The sequence below is a fragment of the Bos grunniens genome, chromosome 18 (genome assembly GCF_055505025.1).
Source record: "Bos grunniens cultivar Pamir isolate PY7600 chromosome 18, Bosgru_T2T1.0, whole genome shotgun sequence".
Lineage (NCBI taxonomy): Eukaryota > Metazoa > Chordata > Mammalia > Artiodactyla > Bovidae > Bos > Bos grunniens.
In genome coordinates, this window is record NC_141182.1 from 36,614,585 (window position 1) to 36,625,342 (window position 10,758).

Genomic DNA, 10,758 nt, shown 5'->3' on the forward strand with positions numbered 1-10,758 from the left:
TTCTTATCTAGAACCGGAAGCGGCGGGGGGGGCGGTCACGGTCTCTATGGTTTCTCGTCAGGCCGGCTTTCTTTTCCCGAGAGTCCTCCAGACTACCGGGCGCTAGCGTGGGGAACGATTAGAAAGCAGCTAGAGAGGCCGGCTTTGGGGTTGCCAAGGAGAGCCCGGCGGCTGGGCTTCCGTTTCCGCTAACTGAGGCACGAGGATCCGGCGTTGCAACCCAGCGGGAAAATGAGGCCGCTTACTGAAGAGGAGACCCGAGTAATGTTTGAGAAGATAGCAAAATAGTAAGAGCGCTGGAGCAGAAGAGGGAGTGTGTGGTTGGCGGGGACGGGCGTGGGTGGGGCGGGGGTCGCGGTGCGTGGACGACTCCGGGCGCGGTCTCCAGTCCTCATTTTTCTCTCAGCATCGGGGAGAATCTTCAGCTGCTGGTCGACAGGCCCGACGGCACCTACTGTTTCAGGCTGCACAACGACCGGGTGTACTACGTGAGGTGAGGCGGCGCGGGGCCAGGTAGGCAGCGTGGAGTGGGTTCGGGTCTGGGTCCCACCGTACTCCCTCACCTCCTCTTTCCCTATCCCTTCAGTGAGAAGATTTTGAAGTTGGCCGCCAATATCTCCGGTGACAAGCTGGTGTCGTTGGGGACGTGCTTCGGAAAATTCACCAAGACCCATAAGTTTCGGTTGCACATCACGGCTCTGGATTACCTAGCACCCTATGCCAAGGTTTGTAGGGTGGTTTCAGCTCGCCGCTAGGGATGGAGTCAGTGTAGGCCGAGGGCCACGTCAGAACGCAGAATTAGGCACATCTGCTATGCAGCGGAGTTGCTGACCGTGCCTAGGGTCAGTGCCAGCACCTGAAGCTGTACATCTGCTACCTGGGCGTCGTTGGGGCTGGGGGCTAGGAGCTAACCCTGTGGGGCTGCGTAGTGGTCTTATCTCCAGCAAAAATGGAAAAGCCTGTGCAGACGCAGCTCGAGACTGAAAAGCAAATAGGTGGCTATGAAGAGGAGCCCATTGGGGTACAGAAAAAGAGCTGTTAAACGTTTAGCCCATGGGAGAAATTGAAGAGTTGAGGAAAGAATCTCTTGGTAGTTCTCGTCATGGAGTGAACGGTTTAAGGGAAACAGGCCTCTTTCCCTGAAAATTCATATGACAAAATAAATGATGTGTGGAAATAACAATCACTATGTTTTGTACCTCCAACTGACATAGTATTATAGGTCAAGGTACTTCAGTTTTGAGGTCACAGAGTCGGGCACGACTGAGCAACTGAATATACACATACACGCACATAATTCAATGTCAAAGTAAGAAAAGCTTAGTTCATAAGAAGAATAAACCACAGACGTGGTAGCTAGCTGATCTATAAGGGTGTAACTGTTAGCATTTTTATGTCTTTTGGGTTTAATTCTTTTTCTTCTAGTATAAAGTGTGGATAAAACCTGGAGCAGAGCAGTCCTTTCTGTATGGGAACCATGTGCTGAAATCTGGACTTGGGCGAATCACTGAAAACACTTCTCAGTACCAGGGAGTCGTGGTGTACTCCATGGCAGATGTCCCTCTGGTGAGTAGAGATGGTGGCTGTTAAATAATCAAGTATCTTTTCTTTCAAGAAGAATGTGTTTTCAGTCTGCTCTTGAGAGGCTAAATTCTTGGCACCTTTTGAATTCTTCAAAAAACTGTATTTTTTCGTCTTTGTTGTTTCCAGACCTCAATGCGTATTTATTGAATGACTTGAGTGAATCAGTGTCTCTTCTTTTGAATCCCAGGGTTTTGGGGTGGCAGCAAAGTCCACACAAGACTGCAGGAAAGTAGACCCCATGGCGATTGTGGTATTTCATCAAGCAGACATTGGGGAATATGTGCGACATGAAGAGACATTGACTTAAAGCAAAATCGTCGCAAGGACTTGTGGCTGTGTGGAAGGGCCTAGTTTTGTTTCCTGTGTCTCTGTAGGCGCCACCGTCATGTTGAATTTTTGTCAACACTGTGACCTCTTCAGGGACTTCTTAGTTTAATATTCTCTCTATCACCGACAAATGCAGGCTGGATTCTTACTATGCAGAAATGACTTAAAAATGGGGTTTTGGATCTTTGTGATTGTGACTCAATAGATTACTGTTTTATATTTGAATCAGAGGGCTTCTTGTTTGAGTAACAGGTTCTAAATTGTTGGAACTGAGGACAAGAATAGCTTGTTATTGTTATCTGTGATAACACTTTTCCAAACACATGATAAGGACATAATGAATTTTCTTAACTATTTATTAATATTATGAAAAATAGATATTGCCATATCAAAATAGTAGGTCATGTTTGGGATTTTACAAATGAAATCTAGATAAAATAGTAAGGGCAGTTTATTCTGTGGCTTTTCTATATGATAGGTGCTGTGTGGTATGGAAGAAAAAACTCTGATTCAAACACCGTTTCTCACATTTACCAGCTATATGGCCTTAGATGAGTCATTAAACTTCAATAAGCTTCATTTCCTTCTTCTTTGAAAATACCTTACCCATCTTCCTAAGAATAGTTTTTAAAATTTAGAATTATGATTGTAAAGCACCTAACACAACGCTTGGCAAATGATGGTGTTGAATACATGCTAAGACTTGTTTTTATAACACTTATACTGAGTATTTCTGTTACTAAGAATAGGATATTATGAACATAATCTGATTATATTATCCTGGTTTTAGCAAGCGGTTTTCTTGATCTTTTTCTTGAATGGTATGATCCCTGGCTGAATGTTATTTTTATCACCTTGATTTCTATTATAAATCTTTTGGTTTTTTAATTCAATTTTTTTTCTTGAAGTATAGTTGATGTACAATATTGTGTTAGTTTCAGGTGTACAGCAGAGTGATTCATTTATATGTATATTCTTATAAATCTTTAATTACCTCACTGGATTGGACAAAAAGCACTAATCAGAGACCCTGCAATAATAATTCAGCTCTTCCGTCCTCCCCCATGCCTTCCAAAATTACTTTTAGAATTATTAAAGTATTTTTTAGCAAAAAAGCATATCATAGAAAAAATTTAACTCCCTGTATTGTAGTTTCTTTCGGAGAAGGCAATGGCACCCCACTCCAGTACTCTTGCCTGGAAAATCCCATTGACGGAGGAGCCTGTTAGGCTGCAGTCCATGGGGTTGCTAAGAGTCGGTTTGACTGAGCGACTTCACTTTCACTTTTCACTTTGACGCATTGGAGAAGGAAATGGCAACCCACTCCAGTGTTCTTGCCTGGAGAATCCCAGGGATGGGGGAGCCTTGTGGGCTGCAGTCTATTGGGTCACACAGAGTCGGACACGACTGAAGTGACTTAGCATAGCATTGTAGTTTCCTTAGTGCATATACTGCTTATTTTAAATTCTGAAGATGACATCTCTAAAAAGAAAGCATTTTTCAGTTATAGCAAAGCACTCTACAACTCCTGTTTTAGTATGCAACATATAAACCCCAGTTTATATATTTTTGTCCCATTTGTTTCAACTCTTTTCTCTTCCAAGGTTCTCTGTTAATTTCTAAATAGATATAGTGAAGGTTAAGAGATTGCAATATGATGGGCAGTATTTTGATGATAGCATTTAGTGCATACTTTAGAAATAATCAGTGTCAGAACTTAACACATTTTATTATTTTATTGCTGTTTTGCCTGTGTAGATGAGAGCCATAGAGTACAACTTTCTAAAATTGATTTTTTTCCCAACTTTACAAAGATTTAACAAAGCTTGTGCCCAGAAGGAAAGAGCTAGGGCACTGTAGTCATTTGAGGTTAGCATCTTGGCTTCTGTGTTTCTGTAGTCATTGGGATATTGAAGAGACGCTTCAAGAAATACAGCTGCAGGATCCCAGAAAGAACAATGACAAGGCTCTGGGCTGTTGACCACCAATTCACATAGTTATAGTTTGATTGGAGAAGGAAAAAGTCAGCTGTTTTTCTCATGCGAGCGAAGTTGTAGTGTCGCCACATGTGAAAGATATTGTAATGCACCTTTCGTGTGCTCTCCTGTGGGACAGAAAGTGGAATACAGAAAGGGTTCCTTTTTACCTCTCATCTAGCCTCGCCTGGGCACCCACCAACACTAACCTCCTATATTCACGTGATTTTATGATATGTAAAAGTTGGCTATTGAGGGTGCAGAACAAAAAAAAATGGGCTATTGGAGTTGTTGGTAAATGGCTAGTTTTGTTGTATATGAAAAAATTACCTGGACGTCAGTTTTTAAAAAATAATTTTTACAATGAAAAACTTCAGTGCTGAAACCAGAAAGCTCTTCCAGAGTATGTCTAGATGTAGACATATACTCAGCACATCAATGATTTCTGGGCAGTGTCTTCTGTTCTTTGTATATGGTAGAAGATAAGAGCCTGCAAATTTTTTACTGAAGGGCCGGACAGTAAATATTCTAGGCTTTGAAAGCCATACAGTCTCTGTTGCGGTTACTAAACTCTGCCACTGTGGCACAAAAGCAGCCACGGACATGTGCCCAGTTAGCTGTCCCCCAGTATCTTCAGGGAGGTTGGTCCCAGGACCTGCAGAGGATGCTCTGGTCCCATTGTCAGCCCTCCATATCTTCAGATTCTCCACTTGCAGATACAGAGGGGGACCAACTATAATTGTCAAATGAGCATTGTTTTGTTCCAGTAAAACTTGACTTACAAAAACTGGGCTTTTGTGCATCAGGGAGACTGTCAAGAAAGTGGAGAGAGATCCCAAACAGTGGGATAAAATACTGTATTGGTTGAAAAGTTTTTCTGGAAGATAGGCTAGAAAATCCTGAACAAGCTTTTTTGGCCAACTCAATATTTGCAAACCATATATCTGATAAAGGACTGTTATCTAGAATATATAAAGGACTCTTAGAACTCCACCATTTAAAAAAACTAGATTTTAAGATGGACAAAGGATTTAAATAGATGTTTCTCTGAAGTAGATATTACAAAAGGCCAAAAAACACATGGAAAAATGTTCAGTGTCATTAGTCATTGGAGACACAACTCAAAAACCACAAGATACCACTTACACCCACTAGATTGCTATAACAAACACACTGGCAAGGATATAGAGAAATTGCAGCTCTCAACAGACACTGCTGGTGGGATGTAAAATGTGTTACCCACAGTGGAAAAGAGCAGTTCCTCATTGAAGTTAAAAAGTTATCATACTAGCAGAGTATACCACTTTTATGTGTACAGAAATAGAAGTATGTTCATACAAAAATCTATATGCAGGTGCTCACAGCATCATTATTTATGATAGCCAAGAAGTGGAAATAACCCAGATGCCTACCAGCTGATAAGAAACAAAATACATTGCATATATACAATAGAATATTATTCATCCAGAAAAAGGAATGAAGTACTAACACATGCTACAATGTGGCTGAACCTTGAAAACATGCTCAATGAAAGAAGCCAAACACAAAAGGCCACATTGTATGAGTCCCCTCATGTGAAATGTACAGAAGAGGCAAATCTGTAGAAACAGAAAATAGATTAGTGAGGGATTACCCAGGACTAGGGGGGCATGGAGAACAGAGAGTGAATAACAGGCATGCAGTTTATTTTTGGAGTGATGAAACTTCTGGAATTAGATGCTGGTAATGGTTGCAGGACTTTGTAAACCACTAAACTGTACACTAAAAGTGGTGTATTATATCTAAATTAAAAGGCTGCGAGCCATTATTTGCTGATGCCTGGTAGAGGCATCAAGTGAGGAATTTCAAGAGCTCCAAGTCACAAAATTAAAGGCTTCAAATCTTTTCGCCTGTTTGGTTTCTACCCAAATGAGCTTTTACTAGTATGATATTATTCCCACTAATTCTAATCTTTCCTCCAAATTTAAACTTAGTTTCCATGGATGTTTCTCTCCCATGGAACAGTTACCTCAATTGCATCCAGAGTATCATTCAGTTGTTTTCTTTCATTCTCTTTGTGGTCCATCTCAGGCCCCTCATAGAAGACTCCAAAGTTGAGGTATACTTGGACGGAAGCAAAGCGATTTTGCTGGTTTGCTAGACAAAGCTGATAAAAACCTGTACAAATTCCGAGATCATTACCAAGTTCTTGATCTCCTACCCTCCAACCCTCTAAATTTCCCTGGAGATAACTGTTCTCCAAAATTAAATGTGCTACTATAGACAAAACTGCAAAGATTCAGTTTTTGATGTGGAAGATCCTACCTGAAATGTATTTTACTAAATACTATAATGTTTTGCCAGATTTTAGTAACTTGAGCTCTGTATTGGATAGAAAACGTTTTCATCTTTTTCAACCTGTAATTCTCACATCTTCTAAGCTATTTCTAACCACAAGCATATTAAGAGCATATTGTTTGCCTGCTTGTACACCATTAGAGCTGGGATATCATCTTGATCTTGAAAGTAGGAAAAAGATGGATGCTGTATGAATGAAAGAAGCTATCCGGGAGTGACTTCCTGCAAGGTGGTTTGTATGGGGGCTGCTGGTTTGGGGTATGTACTGATGCTTATTCTCAACTGAGGTCGCCTCCTGCACGTGGCGGTGGGGGAGCAGTGGGGAGGAGCAGGGTTCGAAAGATGTGGCAGGGTATTTGATCGTCTTAAGCGACTGGAAGGCACTACTGGCATATCGGGGCCAAGATGTTAAATAATAATGCTGATACCCTGTGCTGTGAACTGAAGGATTGTCTTATGTACCTGTTGAGAAATACTGTCTTTTTTTGTGCACCTGGCTGGTACAGAGAACAGTTCATACTGACTAGTGCTGTCCGGAGTGAGGACAGGCTCGATCTGACTGTGGGAATTTTATGGCGACTGGAGAAGTGCTTTGTTGTAGAATGTGGATATTTGTCATGGCCATGCATTTTCCTTATATTCTGAGTCTGCTTTTTGGTAACTGGCTCAAGTTGTTCCGATGACTGGGGTACTATCCCATAATAAATTTATTAATTGTAATTCTGTATCATAAATGGATCTGCCTGTTTTGATCACTTTCCCATAATCTGGTTCACTGGAGATGATGAAATAAAATCGAGCTTCTGGAGCCCAATCAAGGACATCTGATTAATGTCCTTGGCCATTGGCAGTCTACAGGAAATCTGGTTTCTGGTTTTCAAGGTTAATTTTTTTCCCCTACTGTTTCACCATCCATATGTGGAAAAGTCAGGGCTTTTGCATCTCAGTACTTATTAATTTCAATATTTCCTCATTATTTTCCCAGTTTCAAAGAAATACATGATTATTACAATAGCTGTGAGAATGAAAACAGACCTGTTTCGTGGGTAGAGAAGTTAATCTGTCCCCGAACATTCTTAGAGGTCTCTATAAGGAAACCCTGTGGGGTATGTGCAGTGGCAGCAACATGCCGGTCATGTGACATTCCTATTGTCCGCTGAACCTGCCGAGACACATTAAAGAGGGAGGAAAGCCCGTGCTACATCATCAGGAAGCTAACTGAATGGTAAGATTGACATCCAGTGACCATCAGTACGGTGGTTCTCAGTCAGGGGTGGTACTGCCCAACCCCCACCTTGAATTTGGGTTGAGGTATCGCATTGATGTTGCATGCGAGTAGGGGAGGGCCGGGAGGCAGCAATGCTGAACATCCTGCCATGTTAGAAACAGTAAGCAAGACAAAGAATTGTCCAAAATGCCAGTAGCACCTGGTGAGAAAACGTGTCTCAGAGCTTGAATCTGGCCATGTAGTTCTTGGCTGAACTCAACTTGGTTTTGACGTCCCCAGTGGTATACCAGACTTGGGCTTTTTTGATACTTGACAGCAAGTAAGGCATTCAATAGGCACTTGTCTCCAAGCTGGACAAGCCCAGGCTGTGAGCTGTGTGGTAGCTACTATTCTATTATTAATTCAGAGATAAGGAAAATCTCTGATAAGTTAGTATAAAATGAATTTTAAGTTACATTGGCATAAGACTAATATAGTTTTTTAATATGTAAACAAAATTTAGAAAGTTAATAGGTTTCCAAGGTAAAGAACAAAGGAAATGAACAACTAAGTTACTGGTGAGCAAGACCATCCTTGGGCACAGCATGGATTAAAGTACTTGGCTTAAAGTATTTAAGCAACAGGACTGATTACATAGAGAAACCTTGAGTCGGTGATTCTTCAATTTGTGGGAATTACCCCTAAAGGCAAGAGAGTAATATTGTTTCCCCAACTTCATAAACTGAAGCGTCTTTGAAATCTCTGGGTCTGTCTCCAAAGTCCGTGTGATTTTTTTTTGTTCAGCTTGGTACCATATCCATATTATTTTAATATTTAAAAAATGGACTCTTTCTTTCCCCTCTCATCTCCAAATTCAAGTAAATGTGATGATTCTCTCTCCAGGAAGAGGCACCCAGTTTGTCCCATGACTTCGGGCACGCTGCCACAGCCCCAAATTTGAGAAACCAAACCATATGTTTTAGTGATTATTCATCTATAAAGTTTCCATTTAACTGCAGACCCATTTCACTAACAGGTGGGGAGTCATAGCATAATAAAGACAACTAGAACCTTGTGTTTATTTAAAACCTGACCCCCTTTATAAAAGGAAATGAACAAACAAGAAAAACAAGTCCCCAGTATGACCACGTACCCACCTCATAACTGAAATAGAAGTAGCCAGTCTGGTGGGCAAATTGCCAGAAGCATTCTGTGCCTCCTGGAGGGATCACAATGGCAAAGTCGTGTCGATCTGCTCCACGGAAGAGGGACTGGTCCCCAGTGCCACTAAGGGGTTCTGTCTTCTGGCTCCTAGCAGAGCTCACTAGGTTCAGAACCACCAGTCCAGCCACAAAAAGCAAAGGGAACATGCTGCTCCCTGGAGACTCCTGTGTGTGCAGCCCAGTGGAATCAAGCAGTTTAGTGTATGTACTGTTGAACCAAGCACGGAATCAAGCAATTTAGACCACTGCTGGGGTAATGATTAACTCCACAAGTAACACTTAGGCCAGTCTCAGGGCCACGCATAAGATATTCCAGAATAGAATTGGCATGATACCCACATTTGGCTCACAGGAAGAATTTTTGCTTTAACATCGAAAACTCAGTGGCTTACCAAACCTATTTAGTGGGTTTCTACATAGACTATTACTTCAGAAGAGCGATTTCCACCCTTCCTTTGGGCTGTCATTTTTCAGTTTTTACCTGTTGGGAATAAACATTAAGCAGGTTTATTTCCAACTATTTGAATGTATGGACTTATTTCTCAGTACACAGTCGCTGGGAGATTTTTTTTATTCATATCAAATTGTTAGATGATACCTGTTGCTCCTGTAAGATACAAGGGGCAAAACCTGTTTCAGGACTTCTTTCTGCCCAGTGCTACAGCATAGGAGAGCAAAGCACAGCATGGAAGTGTGTAGAAACATTTAAATGGATGAAGAGTGAGCAAGAGACAGTGGTCAAACTCCTCCAGCTAACCCTCCTCATTCTGCTACCATCCACCTGAATGATAACCGTCACCCCTAAAGCTATCCAAAACCCACTGAAAGACTGTTACGTTGTTCAGACACTTGATATGTCTTCTTTTATCTGTGGCTTCTTTAGCACCCACAGGGAGAAAAAGACTTATTGAACACCCACTGTCTTCATGGAGGAGAGATTTACCTGCATCTTATTCTCACATCAGCCTACAACGGAAGTACCATTACCTACTACATTAGAAATGAAATGGACATCCAGGGTCCAGGGGCTAACTCACCATCTACAAGCACAGCTGGGGCCCTGAGTAGGCCTCACACTCCTACCCCTCAGGACAGTGTGTCTGTCAGTCTCTGAGTTCTGACAGAGTCTACATGTTTTTCTCTCAGCCATCATCTTAAGCATGAGTACCTTCTAACCAAGTATTGCTTCAGAATGTATCACAATGAATCCGAGTGGTAATACTTTTAACTGTCACCAAGTATGTGCTGTTATGAAGAATGTACTTCATAATTGTGGTCAGTTCCAAGGCCAGATGACATCACAGCAATCTGGAGGCACAGTGGCTGCAGTGCTGCTAAGGTGAAGGTAGGAGACACCGGGATCGTTACCCAGTGACGCACAGTGACCAGCACCTCCACTGGAGTCCCACCACTGCCCCAGTCCTATCACTGCTCACCAATATGTGGTAAGCAGTGACAGATTCACCAAAACAGTCATCAGTTCATGGTAAGTTGTCTAGTCCCATAGAAACTATAGGCAGAGGTTTTTCTGTACACATTCTGTAACATTATAGTAAAAAATAACATTGAAGTTATATTAAAAGTGGGGGGGGGAGGGGAGGCTAGTGGATCTATGCATTTCTCAAATTGGAGAAACATTTAATGGAATATTTTGCTTCCTTAAGTATATCCCAGTGTCACACTTTTACTTAGAGTGTGCCATCTAACAATGTGAGAGTTGGAAATAAAGAAGCTACTGGATCTTAAAGCTTGGTTTGGAGGGAGACCACAACTAGCTACCACCAACATCAAGTGGAGACCAAGTTCTCACCTTCTTACTAGTTTAATTTGGGGTTAACTGTTAGAAAAACAGCAGTACCAAACCCCCAAACATGTAGTTAATAGGTATTAAAGCTGTACAAAGTTTCCAAATATTAACTACAAGATGAATTTTAAACTTTAACATTTGTTTTGTCAAAAGAAATGGACAAAAGGGAATTCTTTTGTCCTCAGAGGTATGGTATATGAAGAAATGAGACAGATTAAGAACTTCCACATGTCTGTATGGCACAGCTTCTAAGGATTAGAACATTCAATACAGTTTGACATTAGTTTCTTAACACAA

The 10,758-nt window shown here is 41.5% G+C and overlaps 2 protein-coding genes across 4 annotated transcripts in view; one reads left to right on the forward strand and one right to left on the reverse strand.

Annotated features, from left to right (window-relative positions):
* Positions 1-148: 148 nt before the first annotated feature.
* The window catches only part of NIP7 (nucleolar pre-rRNA processing protein NIP7), a 30,565-nt gene continuing 19,955 nt past the window's right edge, over positions 149-10,758 (forward strand). The window contains exons 1-5 of one of the 2 annotated variants that reach the window (XM_086351508.1): positions 149-287; positions 407-493; positions 587-725; positions 1,426-1,566; positions 1,772-6,958. In XM_086351508.1, the coding sequence (XP_086207634.1) occupies positions 232-287; positions 407-493; positions 587-725; positions 1,426-1,566; positions 1,772-1,891 (543 nt within the window). In that variant the 5' untranslated portion in view covers positions 149-231 and the 3' untranslated portion in view covers positions 1,892-6,958. Of the gene's footprint in view, positions 288-406; positions 494-586; positions 726-1,425; positions 1,567-1,771; positions 6,959-10,758 lie in introns of those variants that run through there. The other variant, XM_086351509.1, reaches the window with a different exon arrangement.
* TMED6 (transmembrane p24 trafficking protein 6) lies at positions 3,629-10,688 on the reverse strand. 2 transcript variants are annotated; one of them, XM_086351507.1, is made up of 5 exons: positions 9,692-10,688; positions 8,589-8,862; positions 7,260-7,386; positions 5,896-6,044; positions 3,629-4,015 (listed from the first exon to the last, which is right to left on the reverse strand). In XM_086351507.1, exons 1-5 carry the CDS (start codon positions 9,814-9,816, stop codon positions 3,782-3,784), a joined length of 909 nt encoding a protein of 302 aa, XP_086207633.1. In that variant the 5' UTR covers positions 9,817-10,688; the 3' UTR covers positions 3,629-3,781. The 2 variants fall into 2 exon arrangements, with proteins under 2 accessions (XP_086207633.1, XP_086207632.1); XM_086351506.1 differs by having other exon boundaries at positions 8,589-9,927.

Excerpts from the sequence above, each read along its gene's own strand:
- TMED6 (XM_086351507.1), bottom strand. The coding sequence starts at position 9,816 with ATGCTTAAGATGATGGCTGAGAGAAAAACATGTAGACTCTGTCAGAAC. Across the intron at positions 7,387-8,588 it reads ACTTCTATTTCAGTTATGAG|GTTCAGCGGACAATAGGAAT; the intron begins GTGGGTACGTGG and ends GTGTCTCGGCAG. Across the intron at positions 6,045-7,259 it reads CTTCTCTACCCACGAAACAG|GTTTTTATCAGCTTTGTCTA; the intron begins GTCTGTTTTCAT and ends GAATTTGTACAG.